Here is an 18,717-nt window from a genome sequence, read left to right on the forward strand (position 1 = left end):
CCTCTGTTCGAGAGAGAAGAGGCCCAGTTTCTCTAATCTTTCACTGTACGGCAGCTCCTCCAGCCCCTTAACCATCTTAGTTGCTCTTCTCTGGACCCTTTCGAGTAGAACCGTGTCCTTCTTCATGTACGGTGACCAGTGCTGGACGCAGTACTCCAGGCGAGGACGTACCAAGGCCCTGTACAGCGGCATGATAACTTTCTCTGATCTGTTCATGATCCCCTTCTTTATCATTCCTAGCATTCTGTTTGCCCTTTTTGCTGCCGCCGCCGCACATTGTGTGGACGGCTTCATCGACTTGTCGATCAGAACTCCCAAGTCCCTTTCCTGGGAGGTCTCTCCAAGTACCGCCCCGGACATCCTGTATTCGTGCATGAGATTTTTGTTACCAACATGCATCACTTTACACTTATCCACGTTGAACCTCATCTGCCATGTCGATGCCCATTCCTCGAGCTTGATTATGTCACGTTGCAGATCTTCGCAATCCCCCTGCGTCTTTACTATTCTGAATAACTTCATATCATCCGCAAATTTAATCACCTCGCTCGTCGTACCTATGTCCAGATCATTTATAAAGATGTTAAAGAGCACGGGTCCAAGTACCGAGCCCTGCGGCACCCCACTGGTGACGCTCTTCCAGTCCGAGTATTGTCCGTTTACCCCCCCCCCGTCTCTGTTTCCTATGTTCCAGCCAGTTTTTAATCTATGTGAGTATTACACCCTCAATTCCATGGCTTGCAATTTTACGAAGTAGTCGTTCATGCGGAACCTTGTCGAACGCCTTCTGAAAATCCAGATATACAATGCTGACTGGATCGCCCTTGTCTATCTGTCTGTTTACTCCCTCAAAGAAGTGCAGCAAGTTCGTCAAACATGATCTGCCTTTGCTAAAACCATGCTGACTAGTCCTCATCAGCCCATGTCCGTCAAGGTGATCAATGATGCTGTCCTTTATCAGTGATTCTACCATCTTTCCTGGTACCGAGGTCAGACTCACCGGTCTGTAGTTCCCCGGATCTCCCCTTGAACCTTTCTTGAAGATCGGTGTAACATTCGCCACCTTCCAGTCTTCCGGAATCTTTCCCGATTTGATCGACAGATTGGCTATTAGTTGAAGCAGTTCAGCTATGGTCCCTTTCAGTTCCTTGATGACCCTCGGATGGATGCCATCCGGTCCCGTGGATTTATCGCTCTTAAGCCTATCAATCTGCCTACATACCTCCTCTAGACTGACCTTCAATCCTGTCAGCTTTCCGTCTTCATTTCCAGCATATAGCCTGATGGGTTCCGGTATTCTGTGTACATTTTCTTCGGTAAATACAGATGCAAAAAATGTGTTCAGTTTGTCAGCGATTGCTTTGTCCTCCTTTAGTGCTCCCTTTATTCCATGGTCATCCAATGGTCCCACCACTTCCTTTGTGGGTCGTTTCCCCTTAATATATCGAAAGAACGGCTTGAAGTTCTTCGCCTCCTTGGCTATTTTTTCCTTGTAGTCTCTTTTGGCCCCTTTTACCACCTTATGGCACCTGCGTTGATGTTGTTTGTGCATGTTCCAGTTTTCATCCGTTTTTGACCTTTTCCATTCCTTAAATGAAGTTTTCTTGGATAATGGTGAGCCAGTTGATATAGTGTTTCTAGATTTTCAGAAAGCTTTTGATAAAGTTCCTCACGAGAGGCTCCTGAGAAAATTAAAGTGTCATGGGATTGGTGACAAAGTTCAGTTGTGGATTAAGAATTGGTTATCAGATACAAAACAGAGGGTATGTTTAAATGGTCATATTTCTCAATGGAGGAGAGTAAACAGTGGAGTGCCGCAGGGGTTTGTATTAGGACCAGTGCTATTTAACTTATTTATAAATGATCTGGAAATTGTAATGACAAGTGAGGTGATTATATTTGCAGATGACACTAAACTGTTCAAAGTTGTTAAAACGCATGCAGATTGTGAAAAATTGCAGGCAAACGTTAGGAAATTGGAAGACTGGGCATCCAAATGGCAGATGAAATTTAATGTGGACAAATGCAAAGTGATGCACATTGGGAAGAATAACCTGAATCACAGTTAACGGATGCTAGTGTCCACCTTGGGGATTAGCACCCAAAAAAAATGGATCTGGGTATCATCATAGATGAAACCTTCCGCCCAATGTGTGGCGGCGGCCCAAAAAGCAAACAGGATGCTAGGAATTATTAAAAAAGAGATGGTTAACAAGACTAAGAATGTCAAAATGCCCCTGCATCGCTCCTAAGGTGCAACCCCACCTGGAGTATTGCATTCAATTCTGGTCTCCTTATCTCAATTCCATGGCTTGCAATTTTACGAAGTACTGGAGTACTGTGTTCAGTATTGGTCACCGTACCTTAAGAAGGATATGGCAACACTTGAGAGGGTCCAGAGGAGAGCGACACGAATGATTAAGGGCATGGAAAACCTCTCATACACTGAAAGATTGGAGAGACTGGGGCTCTTCTCCCTGGAAAAGCGGAGACTCAGAGGAGATATGATAGAGACCTACAAGATCATGAAGGGCATAGAGAAAGTAGAGAGGGACAGATTCTTCAAACTTTCAAAACATATAAGAACAAGAGGGCATTCAGAAAAATTGGAAGGGGACAGATTCAAAACAAATGCTAGGAAATTTTTCTTTGCCCAGCGTGTGGTGGACACCTGGAATGCGGGACAGAGTACGGTACTGGATTTCAAGAAAGGATTGGACAAATTCCTGCTGGAAAAAGGGATAGAGGGGTATAGATAGGGAGCTACTGCGCAGGTCCTGGACCTGTTGGGCCGCCGCGTGAGCGGACTGCTGGGCATGATGGACCTCGGGTCTGACCCAGTGGAGGCATTGCTTATGTTCTTATATAGTGGCACTAGAAGAGGTTCAAAGAAGAGCGACCAAGATGATAAAGGGGATGGAACACCTCTCATATGAGGAAAGACTAAACAGGTTAGGGCTCTTCAGCTTGGAAAAGAGATGGCTGAGGGGAGATATGATTGAAGTCTACAAAATCCTGAGTGGAGTAGAACGGGTACAAGTGAATCGATTTTTCACTCCGTCAAAAATTACAAAGACTAGGGGACACTTGATGAAGTTACAGGGAAATACTTTTAAAACCAATAGGAGGAATTTTTTTATTTTTAACTCAGAGAATAGTTAAGCTCTGAAACGTGTTGCCAGAGGATGTGGTAAGAGTGGATAACGTAGCTGGTTTTAAGAAAGGTTTAGACAAGTTCCTGGAGGAAAAGTCCTTAGTCTGTTATTGAGAAAGACATGGGGGAAGCCACTGCTTGCCTTGGATCGGTAGCATGGAATATTGCTACTCCTTGGGTTTTGGCCAGGTTCTAGTGACCTGGATTGGCCACTGTGAGAACAGGCTAGTGGACCTGATGGATCATTGGTCTGACCCAGTAAGGCTATTCTTATGTTCTTATCACATACTATCACACCCAAGTCCCATTCCTCTTTCAGACAAAGAAGTTTTCACCCCCTATACTGTACCATTCCCTTGGGTTTTTGTAGCCGAAATGCATGGCCTTGTATTTCTTAGCATTAAATCTTAGATGCCACATTTTAGACTATTCCTCAAGCTTCGCTAGTTTTTTCAAAATGTTATCCACACCATCAGGGATGTCAATTCTATTGAAGATTTTGGTATCATCCACAAAGGCAAATTTTATCAGACAGCCCTTCAGCAGTATTAAAAAGAACAGTCTCAAAAACCAAACCTCGAGGCACACCACTGATAACATCCCTTTCCTCAGAGCAATCTCCACTGACAACTACCCTCTGTCGCCTTCCACTCAATCAGTTCCTGATGTGGTCCATCACTTTAGGATCCATCCCATGGGCACTCAGTTTATTTATTAGATACTGTCAAAGCTTTGCTAAAATATAAATACACCACATCTATTGCACTCTTTCTATACAAATCTCTGGTCACTCAAAGAAATTGATCAGATTTGTCTGACAAGAACTGCCTCTAGTGAATCCATTTTGCCTCGGGTCCTGTAATTCAATGGATTGCAGAAACGTCACTGTTCTCTTTTTAAACATGTTTCCATTAATTTACTTACCACAAAAAGATTTATGGGCCTGTAGTTCCCTACTTCTTTCTTACTTCCACTTTTGTGAAGAGGGACCATATCTGCCCTAATCCAGTCCTCTGGTCCCACTCCTGACTCTAGAGAAGCATTGAAAAGAGAGCCACCAGAACGTCCCTTCAGTACCCTCGGATGTATTCCATTTGCCCCATTGCTTTCTCCACCTAGATAATGCCAGGTACTTGTGGCCTAAACATAGAAAAAGAGAAAATTAAAGGCAGATAATGACCATATCTGGGAAGAAGGTGAGTTCACTAGAAATTTAAAAATTATGTTTTAATTAATTCTGTTAGAGCAAACGCCATCCTTTTATGTAGAAAAAAAAGTTACATAAGTTAAGATATTTATCTTTGTCAGACTGCTTATAGACCCATGACATGAAAAAATCTGCCATTCTCAACATTTTGGATAAGAAAATAAGAATCCATTACTTTAGTCACCTTTCCTCAGAGATGGTCACTTATGGTCTTTCGAGTCTGCCCATCTGTGCCATGGAAGGTGCACAATTTAGGGGCCATAGCAAACTATGATTCTGTCCTATATGGCTCACCAACTGTGTTGCTCCTAAACCACCACCCTCCAAGAGGGAAGTTGGGGGTCTTTGGGAGGAAAGTTTATTTGGGGAAGGGATGGATGTGATGGGAGTGGACAAGCCTTGACAAATTTTCTTTAAATCTAGGAGCCAGCCCAAAAAGTTAGAAGAGTGAGCAGCTAAGACCTCTCTCAATTCTCCTTCCCCATCCTACCAACATTATTCCCAGTGAATTTGGGGAAGATTTAATACAGCTCTTTCCCTATTCTGTCTGTGGGAAAAACAAACAAACAACGATGCCTCTACAAATCACTGGCACAAGCCAGCAGCCTCCCTTTCCAACACAGGCTGTCAACCATATGGCCTAGGTCTCTGCCAGCCGCTCTCTCATACCACCTTCCTAGGCCTTCACCCAGCAGTCTCTCTCTCATACCTTGTACCCAGACTCCACCCAGTATCTCTCTTCCTCATAACCCCTGCCCCCAGCCTTCACCCAGTTTCTCTCCTTCATAACTCCCACCAGTCCTTCTCTCATGACCCTTGCACCCTGTCCTACCTCCCACCAACGTCTTCACCTAGTACTTTGTGTTATACTTAGAAAGGTCATTTCCAAGGTCTCCTTCAATCTGAATCTGTTTTCTGACTCATTCTCCTTCACTCTTTTACCCCTAGAGGGCTCCAGAACACATGAAGTGGAGATTCAAAGCAAGAAACTATAAACCTAAAGCTCTTACATTCCATAATTACTTGAATGCATCTACTGCACTGTACTTTGATTATGCAGCAAAATCCATCATTATTTCACACACTCTGATAACACAAGTATAGGGTTCCCATATTTGTGAAGAAAAAAAGAGGACACATGGACCCACCCCTTCCTGCTCTCACAGAAACTGACTCAGTGGTGCACCTAGTATATTTGACACCCCCTCCTCTAGATGAAAAACTTGTTTTTAGTAATAATCCACAAGTCACACAACAAGGGTGTACATAGGAAAAGGCAGCATCGTAAACACTGCAGCGAGCACTAGAACATCAATACATCCATTGTCAAACTAAACAAGCCAAATTAGTACAGTCAGTGCTAACAAGAAATCATGTCTTTCATACACACAGATACAGTATGGAATAAGTAATCACAAATTAAAATTAAGGAATACGTAGACAAAACTTAAACTGAACTGCTTTCCAGACATTGCTCCTTTTCCCATTTGTGTAGAGGTATTTAGTGATTCATTTACCTGAGGGCTTTGATCAACCTGCCCCAACAATTCTAGTTTAAAGCCCTTTTCAGTAGGTTAGCCAGTCTGCTGCTTCTTCTCTTCTCTTCTTTGATAAATGCACATCATCCCTGCTCAGCAGCCCTTGAAACAGGAAGCTGAAATGCTCTCAACGACACAATCCTCAGGAGGATCAATCAGAGTCTAAGGCCTCTCTCAGTTCCTCCTAGGATGCACTGGGAAGGGGGCTTAAGGCCCTGATTGGCCCAGGTGTCTAAAGCCCCTCCTATGGGAGGCACCTTAGGTGGAGAAACCTTTCCAAATTACGGTGTCAACGTGATGTTTCATGGTTAAATTGGAATCAAAGGTAACACCCAGTATTTTAATTGTGGAATAGATTGTATATTGCATAGAATTAACAATTATTGAAGTATCGTTGGGTAACTGTCGAGAGGAGGCAAAACATTTTTTTTGTCTTGTTAGAGTTCAACTTTAGTTTCAACTCTGACATCCAAGTTTCGATGGTGTCAAAAATATCCTAAATGATATGGGCTATGCTGCTCAGCGACGTTTTATGATTGTAATATCATCGGCGTAGCTAAACAATCTAACTCTTAAATTTGACAGTGTTGGCCCAAGAGAAGAAAGATAAATATTGAAGAGGGTCGGTGATAGTGGTGATCCTTGAGGGACCACACAAGGATTATTCCAGGAAACTGAGTTGATATTATTAATCTGAACTTGATAAGTACAAGATTCTAAAAATCCTTTGAACCATGAGTAGACCTTGTCTTGGAAGCCAATGCTGTCCTTGCTTTGGTCAGAATTAAGATCCCAAAGACATGCATCATTTGCACACGTGGATACACTGTTAAACAGAGTCATCTTTGGTGTCCTATTGTGTAACATGCAAATGAGCTACAAATGTGACATTTTACAATGCAGCTAAGTTTCTTGTGCTTACCATGCTTTAAGCTTAGGACGTATTTTCCTAAATTAGTCACCAAAGTTGTTGCAACACTGTGGTACATTAATTACCTTGAGTTGGTCAGTGGTGGCTGAGCCACTGCCAATTCAGCAAAATTAGCAACCCCATCGCCTAGTGACCACTACAGATAGCCAAGCAAGGTATCAGCCACAGGTTGGCAAGCTTTATTTCCATACAAGAAAAGGCACAGCATAACAGAATTGCTTAACCTGCAGATTTTACAAAAATTCATTTAATATTTTTTCTAACTTGCAAATCCTTTTGAACATCCCATAAATGGTTGACAAAGTGGCTTGTGAATAAATATATTGCCTGCCTGATGAAGTTGTTGTGGTGGCCAATAAAATGATCTTGTAGGACCTTGGGGACGCAAAAGGTTGACCAAAGCATCACATTCCTCAATTGAGATCTCACTAAGAATTGTCACAGATGCAAGCTAAATTCTGACCAAGTTGGAGGCGGGATACTTGAAGGGCAAGAAAATAGTCATGTAGAACACTTGCATAATTTCATATGATGACACCTTATTCATTGCTAATACACATTTTCGTTGCATCAATCAGCTTGAACTGATGATTTTCCCTTGTCCCAGCAACTTATTTCCAGTTCAGAGGGCTGCGGCAGGGGAAGAGCACAGAGGCGGCCATGGGCAGCTTGAGAATTGCTGCCATGCCAGCAAACCAGTTGGATTTGAAAAGGTGAGTGGAGAGGGCTTCAAACATCACGCCGGTGAGGGCCACCTGGAGCTGTCCTGCCTGAACCCCCTAACACCGGTGTTAATAAAAGCTTTTTAAATGCTGCTGCTGCCGGGTCCCCCTTCCCCTAGAACTGCTGCTGGCCAGTCTTCCTAGAAAGCCCCCAAAACTGCTGCCAGGCCCCCATCCCCCTCCAAGAGTCCCAGTGTTGCTGCCACTGGGCCCCCCTCCTATAGAGCTCTAGACCTGCTGCTGGGTCTCCACCCACTCCACCCCACCTGAGATGCTGCCGGCCCCCCTCTCCCCATCAGAGAGCCCCAGTGGTGCTGCTGCTAAGACCCCTCCCCCCAAGAAGCCCCAGTACTTTTGCTGCCAGGTCTTCCCCCCTCCCCGAGCTGCTGCTGAGTTCCATCACCCCCCACTCCCCGAGCCGCTGCCTGGCCCCCTCTTCCCCTGAGTTGCTGCCGGCCTCCCCTCTCCCCCCTCAGAGAGCCTCAGTATTACTGCTGCCGGGTCCCTCTCCTCCCCTGGAAGGCCTTAGATCTGCTGCTGGGCTCCCTCCCCCTCGAGAGCTGCTACCGTTGGCTCTAGGCAGGCACAAGAGAAGGAAGCAGCCAGATATGTGGCTATTCACTCATGTTCTCTTGCAGTACGATTTCAGCTGGGGAAAGGAAGAGAGTGTGAACAGCATAGCTGCTGCCTGTGGCAAAAGCTTCTCTCTCTCTCCTTCTCTCCCTAACAATATAGCTGTAGACTTTTTGTTAGACTGATGACAGTACCTCGGCCTTGTCACTTCAGTTTGTTTAGCTTTGCTTCAGTTCTGTACTGGCAATCTGTCCTGCTCCTTTTCAGTTTCCAATTACTATACTAAGAAGCTTAGATCATTACTTCATTCATTCACAACTCTGAAGACAGAAAATGGTAATGGACGATAATAAAGGTTTGCTGAACAGTGACTTTTGTTTCATGGACAAGACAACTGTTCTCTGCAAATACTGTGATAAGGATTTTAAATAGGTACCATCGAACCTATCACCTTAAAAGCAAATATCCTGCTGTTCACCCATCAAAAGCTTTGGTTCCTGGAGTTTCAGATTCATCTGGTAAATGGAAAACTGAAAGTTTGAATTTCTTCCGAAAATCAACTGTTAGTAAGGCGAAAGCCAATGCAATTACTGACGAGTTAATGTGGCAACAGACTCCTGGCTGCAGAGAGTTCTCCAGATAGCAACACATATGTAGAGTCAGAAGTGGCTATCACAGTAAAAAGGAGGAGAAAACGATGCAGTTATCAAAAACTACATGTGTATCCATAACTGGATTGGACTTCTGTTGGGAATGAAAGCTATCTTAGAATAACTGAATTTCATTGATGAAAACTGGTGTCATAAAAACAGACTTACTGGGTCAGACCATCTAGCCTAGTAGCCCATCTTCACAGTAGCCAATCCAGGTCACAAGTATGTGGCAAAAAACCCAAATGGTATCAACATTCCATGGGGTTCAAGAAGAGATTGGACAAGTTTCTGTTGGAAAAAGGGATAGAGGGGGAATAGATAGAGGATTACTGCACAGGTCTTGGACCTGTTGGGCCGCCGCATGAGCTGACTGCTGGGCAAGATGGACCTAAGGTCTGACCCAGCGGAGGCACTTATGTGCTTATCTTCTTACCGACCAGGGCAAGCAGTGGTTTCCCCCATGTCTGTGGGCTTTTCCTTTTATCAGTAGCTCTTGAAATTTTTAATTTTAATGAAAGACACACAGCTGAACATGTGTCTGAGCATGTCAAATACGTACTTGATGAATGGCATCTTCAAGATACAATTTCTACTTTTGGGACCAACAGTGATAGAAATATGGTTAAAGCAGCTTCTCTTCTGTCATATGAGCACATTCCTTGTATGGTGTATGTACTGTAGTTATGTGTAAATGCTGCTGTACAAGAAGCTGGAACAAATGTGGCTTGATAGCATGGCACGTCAAACACTGTTTTGCCAATACTTCTGAGCTTCATAAACAGCAGCAATTAAAAGAGTTGCCTGAAGAGCAGCTGATCCAAGATGTGCCAACAAGATGGAACAGTATGTATGACATGCTAGAACAGCTGCTGAAATACAAGGAGCCAATAACGTCAGCTTCGGCAAAGCCGAAAATCTCACCTGTACTCTTAACAAAGGCAGAATGTGAGAAGATTGAAAAACTTTATAAAATGCTTGAACCATGCAGATTTGACACCGAACACCTGGTGGAGACAAATACGTGTCCTCTTCAGTTGTTCTGCCTACAGTTTGCAATGTCTCATGATAATCCTGAATACATAATTTGCTTTAAGGAGAAATTGTGTGTAGAACTTAGCAGCTGCAAGCAGTTTCAACATTAAGATTTTGTCCATAGCATGTGCAGTTCAAGAAGTTGACATCTCTTACTCATACAGAATGTGAAGATACTTGGTTTGCCATAAAAAAATTGCTTGCTGTAGAAACTTCATGCCCAAAACCTCCACTTCTATCTCCCAAGAAACAAACACAGAAGTAAATGAAATTCAATCTGCCATCTAGCTCCAATGATGAAGACGAGGAAGAGCCTGTAGCCAAATTGGAAATTTCAAGTGGAGAAGGTCACTTTTTAGATTGGTGAAGAAGAGGCTACATTGAGTACCCAACTCCCTCAAAACTGGCAACCACAGTTCCATATGAACGTTTATTCTTAAAAGCAGGATTTATTATTGACAAACATAGGCCATCTCTGCTCCCTGATAGCGTCAAATCAACTGCTTTATCTAAATAACTTGTTTAATGGATAATTCATTCATTTGTGTAGTCTATGGCTTAGCTGGCTGTCAGCCTGGTACTTTAACCACTAAGCTAGTCCACCAAAATGCTGCCTCAATTTAGGTGGCCCCATCTCATATGCTGAGTGCTATATAAACCATTATAGAATACTAGCACAAAGCCTCTGTGGTGCCAAACTATAGACACAACTGCATACGCCATATCAATGGCTGATGTCAGCTGGTATACTTAATCCCTGAATCCACAGACCAGTCCAAACTTCCTACATGGTGCAGTAATAATAATAATAATTTTATTCTTATATATCACCAAAGCCATAGTAGTTCGAGGCGGTTTACAATAAGAGGAGCTGGACAATCAGCGAAGATAGGTACAAAGTAAGGTTTTAAAGTACATGAAGCGGATAGAGGGATAAGAGGGCTGGAACAGGCTGCAAACAATCAGCGAGAATAGGCGCACTGGACAGTCATCAATACATTTAGGCCGAGAACAGAGCGGGAATGAGAGATCGTGGTAAAAATCAGATGGAGTAAAGCGATAGGGCAATGGGAGCGTTTAGGTTACAAATCGGTTGAACAAGTTTGTTTCTACTAGTCTTCTAAAACTTGGATAGGATGAAGAGTGCGCTATTAAGGTGCTGGCCGTAGGAACTGGCTTCTAGATCTGTGAATATAAATCTGTTCAGGCCTTATAGAAAAGCACCAAGTGCAGTTAGAGGTTAGAGTTGCAGGCTGACAATCAGCAAAGTTAGTTAGTTAGTTCGGTGCCATCAACTCGTGCTTGAGTCCTAGTGACTTGATGAATTACAGATCTAAAAAGAAAGGTTCCTACAGCGTCATCCCCCTCTTCACCTTCAATCTTCCAAACATGATGTCCTCCTCCAATGAACAAAATCATGACTATATCTCTGGTGAGGTTCTGATAACATGCACTTTTTTTTACCATCTCTGTTGTGCTATACTAATGACTGATATGTTGTGTGTTGTGTCTGCACACATTTTGGGATTGCTATTTTGTGCTTATGAGGAATCCGTGCCCTGGGGAAAAGATTCCCTACAGACTTGCAGCTGAGCCAGAGAGACCACTTTGCTTTATGGTTTTACATTCAGGCAGTGTTGTCCTTGTTCTGACCGAATAGAGCTAAAGGCGAAAGCTAGCTCCTGAATCTATCATCTTTGCATCTCCCCCCCCCCCCCCATTGCAGAATAAAAAGGGTTGAAAATGGCTTTGTTTCGGTTTTTGAATTATAGTCTTTGCTACTGAAGTCACAGATATAATTATCCGGCTGTTATTTATTCCCTGCACTAATCAGTTTCACAATGACAATAAAAAGTAAACAAGAGCTAGAGCCACAATCCCAAAGGAGGCTAATTACTTTGAACCGCTGAATGTGACAAGTGAAAAGCAGCAGCAGGAAAATCTACCCTTACAACAGAAAGCATTGTCTGGGCTGAAGACAAGGGACACAATGGATCATCCTAGTGGAATAATTTCTGAGGAAAGCAGCCTCATCACTTCCACCAAAGGTGTCAAAACTCATTTTGATATCCAGTCACAGAGATAAATGAACAGTAAGTGGGGGAAGGACATTAAAAAGTACTTTTTAAAAAGAAAGCTTCGAATATTACTCATCCATCCATCCAGTTAATTTCTTTGACTCTCATGCTAACAGAACACCTGGTCTCAGAATATAGAGTCCATAGACCCTCACCAAATACAGAATCACTTACCATAAACAATTGATTCATTTGAAACACTGCAAAGATAACAGTTTGTATCCATTCCCTCTTCTGGGAGTCCAGATCTTCTATTCATTACTTAGCTTGTCCAAACCTTTCTTAAAACCAACTACATTAACTGCTGCTGCTACTACTACTACAATTTTTTCTAGTATGCTACTAGCATTTGGGTTGTTGAATTATATTTTAAATTTTGGTAACTTTATTCTGTGTAGGTTAGAATTGGCTGTGTAACTGGTGTTGAGGATGATTGGTGGGTGGATCTATGTAATGTGAGCCTAGGGATGGGTGGGATGAGGGGACGGTGGGAGGGCCTAGGATGAATTCACAGTGTGGCTGTAGACCAGGGGTCTCAAAGACCCTCCTTGAGGGCCACAATCCTGTCGGGTTTTCAGGATTTTCCCAATGAATATGCACAACTCAAACAACTGGTTTTGGTGCCCACTAAGGCCCAGGCGATACTAGACCTGGTACTCGCCAACAGAGAAAGCGTCTTGGAGGTCGCGGTAAGTGATAAACTAGCCTCCAGTGACCACAACATGGTATGGTTCACCCTCAGGAAAGGTTCCACTAGATCAAACACGACAACAAAAGTACTCAACTTTCAAGGCACTGACTTCAAACGCATGGGAGATTTCGTCCATCAGGCACTAGAAAACCAAGCTGGGACTGATGATGTGGAGGCTATGTGGTCAACCTTGAAATCTACCCTACATGTAGCAATGAACTGCTACATAAAATCAGTAAGCAAACGGCGAAGGAACAATAGACCGCAATGGTTCACCACAGAGATCTCAGACCTCGTTAAAGAAAATAAACGAGCATTCATTTCCTACAAACATTTGGAAACAAGGGAGGCTAAATTAGAATACATGGCCAAGTCTACAGCAGTCAAAGCGGCAGTCAGAGAGGCCAAGCATCGGGTTGAAGTAAACCTAGCAAAGAACATTAAGAAGGGGGACAAATCCTTCTTCAGGTATATTAGTGACAGAAAAAGAAACACTGAAGGGATAGTGTGCCTTAGGAAACCAGACGGGAATTATGTAGAATCAGACTCAGATAAAGCCGAACTCCTAAATTAATACTTCTGCTCGGTCTTCACCTCCGAGGCACTGGGGTCCGGTCCACAGTTGCAGGCAAAGCGGAGTTCAGATGACCCATTTCGGAATTTTGAATTCACACCCGGTGACATCTACGAAGAACTATCAAGACTCCAGGTGAACAAAGCCATGGGACTGGACAATCTACATCCCAGAGTGCTCAGTGAGCTCAGTGACGTCCTAGCGGAACCATTATCCGTACTCTTCAATCTCTCCCTGAGTACGGGAAGAGTCCCCTTGGACTGGAAAACAGCCAATGTCATTTCTCTGCACAAAAAGAGTTGCAGAGCAGAGGCTGCGAATTACAGGCCGGTGGGTCTCACATCGATAGTGAGTAAACTCATGGAAACTCTAATCAAACGAAAATTGGACACGATCCTAGAAGAGGAGAATCTACGCGATCCCCACCAACATGGATTCACCAAAGGTAGGCCCTACCAATCCAATCTCATCAGCTTCTTTGACTGGGTAACAAGAAAACTAGATTTGGGAGAGTCCCTGGACGTCGTATACTTGGACTTCAGTAAAGCTTTTGATAGTGTCCCCCACCGCAGGTTATTGAGCAAGATGAAATCGATGGAATTAGGTGAAACACTAACTGCAAGGGTCAATGATTGGCTGAGTGGTAGACTTCAGATGGTGGTGGTTAATGGTACCCCCTCCAAAACTTCGGAGGTGATCAGTGGTGTGCCGCAGGGCTCAGTCTTGGGCCCGATCCTTTTCAACATATTCATAGGAGACATGACTCAGGGGCTTCAAGGTAAAATAACATTATTCGCCGATGATGCCAAACTATGTAACATTGTAAGTAACAACAAATTGTCAGACAGTATGATGCAGGACCTACTTTCATTGGAAGATTGGTCCTCGACCTGGCAGCTTAACTTCAACTCTAAAAAATGCAAGGTCATGCACCTTGGCTACAACAATCCGTGCAGAACGTACACATTGAATGGAGAAACCTTGGCTAGGACTACAGCAGAACGAGATTTGGGGGTGATCATTAGTGAAGACATGAAAACTACCAATCAAGTGGAGAAGGCTTCATCCAAGGCTAGGCAAATGCTGGGTTGTATCCGGAGAAGCTTTGTCAGTCGGAAACCCGAAGTCATAATGGCATTGTACAGAACCATGGTGAGGCCTCATCTGGAGTACTGTGTACAATTCTGGAGGCCACATTGCCGTAAGGATGTGATGAGAGTTGAGTCGGTTCAGCGAATGGCCACCAGGATTGTCTCGGGGCTCAAGGATCTCTCGTACGAAGAAAGGCTGAATAAATTGCGGCTATACTCTCTCGAAGAACGTAGGGAGAGGGGAGACATGATTGATATGTTTAAATATATCACTGGTCATATCAAGGTAGAAGATGATATTTTCTTTCTTAGAGGACCCTCGGCCACTAAAAATCAAGGGCGGGAAGTTTCATGACGACACCAGGAATTACTTCTTCACCGAAAGAGTGGTTGACAATTGGAATGGGCTTCCAGTGGAGGTGATTGAGGCCAGCAGTGTGCCAGATTTTAAGCATAGATGGGATGCTTATGTCGGATCTCTAAGAGGGTAGAGTTAAGGGGATGGGTCATCAGAGTGTGATCTCTCAAAGGGTAACTAGGGGGGGAGGGTCAATAGAGTTGGCAGACTTGATGGGCTTTGGCCCTTTTCTGCCGTCACTTTTCTATGTTTCTATGTGCATGCACTGCTTTCAATGCATATTCATTGGGGAAATCCTGAAAACCCGACTGGATTGCGGCCCTCAAGGAGGGACTTTGAGATCCCTGCTGTAGACCATCTTGAGAGATCTCCTAGGAAGTAGCCTATATTTTAACAAGGGGCATTTTTCAAAATAAGTATCCCTGGTAGATAGTCAGAAGCAGCACGAAATGAGGTGGAAAAAGCTGGGTTTATATGAGAGCAGGAAAGTTGTAGAATGGGTTTGGGTTAACAAGCTTTAGGCTGTTTCTTTCCTAAAGAGGAAAGAGAGTCTGAAAAGATAAAAAAAATATGCAAGGTGTGAGAGGGCGGAGACAGAAGGAAATGCAAAGCTAATTACAAAGTTACTGTTATGTAACACTAGTTCTTTCACATCTACAACTAGTTCAAAATGCAGCAGGAAGACTCATATATACAGACCGTGGAAATCAGAACATCTAGAGCCCTACTATATGAAACTACTTTGGCTGCCCGTAAGCGCAAGGATCAAGTTTAAATTAGGCATCACTGCCTTTAAAATCTCGAGAGGGATTGCCCCCAACTACCTACTCCAGGGAGCCTCCAACAGATGTTGCACCAGAAGTCTTTGCCACTTAAAATTCCCAGCATGCAACAATATAAAGTCTACCAGGCAAATGACCAGATTTTCCGACCCCCTAGACCCGCCCCCCAGGCCCACCTCCAAACATGCTGCCTGTTCTCATCGGCAGCACATCCACGCATAAGCGGATGAGACACAATGATATCACGCAAACGCGTGATGTCATTGCGTCGTATGTGCGGATGCCCTTCTGCACAAAGGAAAGCTTTTCAAAACCCAGACAAAGTGCCAGGTTTTGAAAACTGTCTGGACCCCTGGACGTCTGGTAACCCTAGCTCTCCATCCAATACCAATTAGCAAAATGCTGGTATCAACTACCACTTCCACTATCTCAGTTTCAGAAAACTTTTCAAAGCATTTCTAGTCCAAAAACAGGAGCCAACCCTGAAGTAACTGAAATGGAAATTGTCAAAGCCCTTTACTAAACTGTCTAATGCAACTCCTGAGACATCATGATGCACCAACGATGTCCTTCTTCAACTTGTAACTATGCTGTGCTGATCTACCTGTCCAGGTCAATCTGTCCATTGTAATTTCCTGGATAACTGACCCAACCTCTTGTAATGTAATCTGACCTTGAACTGAATAGGTAAAGGCGGAATACAAGTCTTGTGCCTAGATTTTTGTGCTGGCTGCTAAATCCTAAGAAACTTTGTCATGCTATGGTATAACTTATCTTTAAAATCCAGTGTGGTTCCTGAAGATCAGAGGGTGACCAATATAAGGTCAATTTTTAAAAACAGGCTTGAAAAGAGGGGATTCACCTTTAAAGTTGGATTGACAATGAATGTGACTCTCCTGCAACCAAAATTATAAAACCACTCTTCCCTGATTGTGTGGTCAGGACAGAGTGCCAGGTGCAATTCTGGACACTTTATTGGACTTTGCGGGTCTTTCATCTATTATATACTATGGGGTTCATTTGATTGCTCTAAGTCTAATAGATGTTGGCATTGTCATCTCGAAGCTGGAACTTTAGATCATTTATTGTTTTACTGTTCATTCATTAAGGCTTTTTGGGAGTCTATTTGGGATCAAATACATTGCCTGTTAGAGAATCATGTAGCATTGTCATATGACACAATTTTATTTGGCATGTCTATGAGAGCTAAGTGTCAAATATCTACTAATAATAACAAGCTTTTGATGATATTAACAGGAGTTGCCATCCAACAAATAACATATAATTGGAAGGACTGTAGAAGACTGAATTATTGTTTTTGGTTGTTTGTCATGTGTATAAAATGGAAAGAGTGTTGGCAGTTCAAAAAGGTTATTATAATAAATTTAAGGATATGTGGGGAAAATTATTAAATTATAGTAATGAATAAGTTATACTTTTCCCAATTTGAATACACATGTGGATTTGGGGTGGGGATGGGGGGTTCCTTGGTTTTCCATTAAGAATATATATGAATTTTAATTTAATTTAATTCTTTAATTTAATTCTTATATACCGCTAATAACCGTGAGGTTTCTAAGCGGTTTACAAAAATGATGCATTAAAGATACAATAAATAAAAACTAAATAAGTAAGATAGGTACTTGGAAATTCCCTAACTGTCCCAAAGGCTCACAATCTAACTAAAGTACCTGAAGAAACAGTATGAAAAATAAAATAAAAAGACAGAGGTAGAGATAGAGATAGAAATGAAATATTACGACAAGTAATGAATAAATAATTTAAAGATAGAATTAAAATAATAATTAAAGTAAACAAAACAGAGATAAAAATAAGCATAGAGAGAAAGAGAAACACACTCCAAAAAAGCATCAAGATCTTTGACTTGTAATTATTAGGATCATTTAACACCAGATCTTAAATGCCTTTCCTGAATACATCATATCCCTCTCCCTCTCCATACCCATCTCCACCCCAATTCACTTCAACCACCATTCCCATTCTATTCTTTAACTGCTGTCAACCCCAGTTCCGATGGCTATCATCTGGGTCCCGAGTTTCCTCCAAGAACAGGCGACATCTCTGGCAAGGTAATCTCCACCACTGCCGCACATGATGCGAGATCCTCAGAGGGGGGGAGGAGTGAAGATGGTGTCGGGTACCCTACTGGAACGGGCTCCTGAACCGACCGTTGGTCTGAGCGTCGGACTGCAGCTCTCCTCTGTCGGCTCTCCCCTGCTGGAACGGGGGAGGGGTGTAGATCAGTGTTCTTCAACCTTTTTACACCTATGGACCGGCGGAAATAAAATAATTATTTCGTGGACCGGCAAACTAATAAGACTGAAATTTTTAAAAACCCCATTGCCGCCCCATCCCCGCGAGCTCGGTCCCATTAACCATCTGATCCCATCCGCACAAGCCTCAAATAGTTATGATTTTATATTGAACATATTTTATTAAAGTATAAAAAGAAACAATATTCTATACAATTGTCATTTTATAAATATAAATAATACAGGGCAAAGATCAACAAAACCCCCGTCTCCCCTCCCCTTCACATATATCCCCTCTACTATCAAGAAAGCTGAATAAGCCAAATTATTACAGAATGCTACACAAATATCATGCTAACAGAATGCCACAGTCACACATGGCAGGAATGGTGTTAGGGGAGTGGAACTAGGGCAACTGCCTCCTAGTCAGAGAGAGCCCTAAGCCAGCTGGAAGCTAAAGACGCACTGCCTGGGCTTTGCACTCCCCAGTTATGTCTAACATCAGCTCTAGCAGGATACATATTTTAAATCTGATATATTCTAATCACAAGATAGAAATAAAATTATTTTTTTCTACCTTTTGTCGTCTCTGGTTTCTGTTTTCATCGTCTTTTCAGTCTCTTCCATCCAGCGTCTGCCCTCTGTCTCTTCAATCCAGCATCTGCCTCTTCCATCCACTGTCTGCCCTCTACCCCTCCCCCTTCCATATGGTATCTGCGTTCTTTCTATGCCCCTCTCTCCTACACCACATCTAGCATCTTTGTCCCTCTTTCCTTATTTTTCATCTGATCCCCCTTCCCAGCATCAATCTCTTTCTACTTTGTCATTCCTCTGTATCTCCCCTTTCCCTCATCTGATCTCTCCATTCCATCCTGACTCCTTCTCCTCCTCTAATCTCCCTGCCAGCTGTTTCCTTCCAATGTTCCTCCTCCCCTGTCCAGCAGTACCTTCTCCCTTTCTTCCTCCCCTTATCCAACAGTAATTCTCATCCCTTCCCCTTCCTTCTCCCCTGTCAGCAGTAGCCCGTTCCCCTCCCTTGTCCAGGAGCACCCCTTCTCCC

At 43.2% G+C, this 18,717-nt stretch overlaps 1 protein-coding gene across 1 annotated transcript in view; it reads right to left on the reverse strand.

Annotated features, from left to right (window-relative positions):
• The window catches only part of LOC117347397 (cytochrome b561 domain-containing protein 1), a 134,107-nt gene that overhangs the window by 49,243 nt on the left and 66,147 nt on the right, over positions 1-18,717 (reverse strand). The window contains exon 3 of the mRNA XM_033918268.1: positions 4,079-4,294. Coding sequence (XP_033774159.1) covers positions 4,079-4,294 — 216 coding nt within the window. The remainder of the gene's footprint in view (positions 1-4,078; positions 4,295-18,717) is intronic.

This window comes from Geotrypetes seraphini, chromosome 13 (assembly GCF_902459505.1).
Source record: "Geotrypetes seraphini chromosome 13, aGeoSer1.1, whole genome shotgun sequence".
NCBI classification, from domain to species: domain Eukaryota; kingdom Metazoa; phylum Chordata; class Amphibia; order Gymnophiona; family Dermophiidae; genus Geotrypetes; species Geotrypetes seraphini.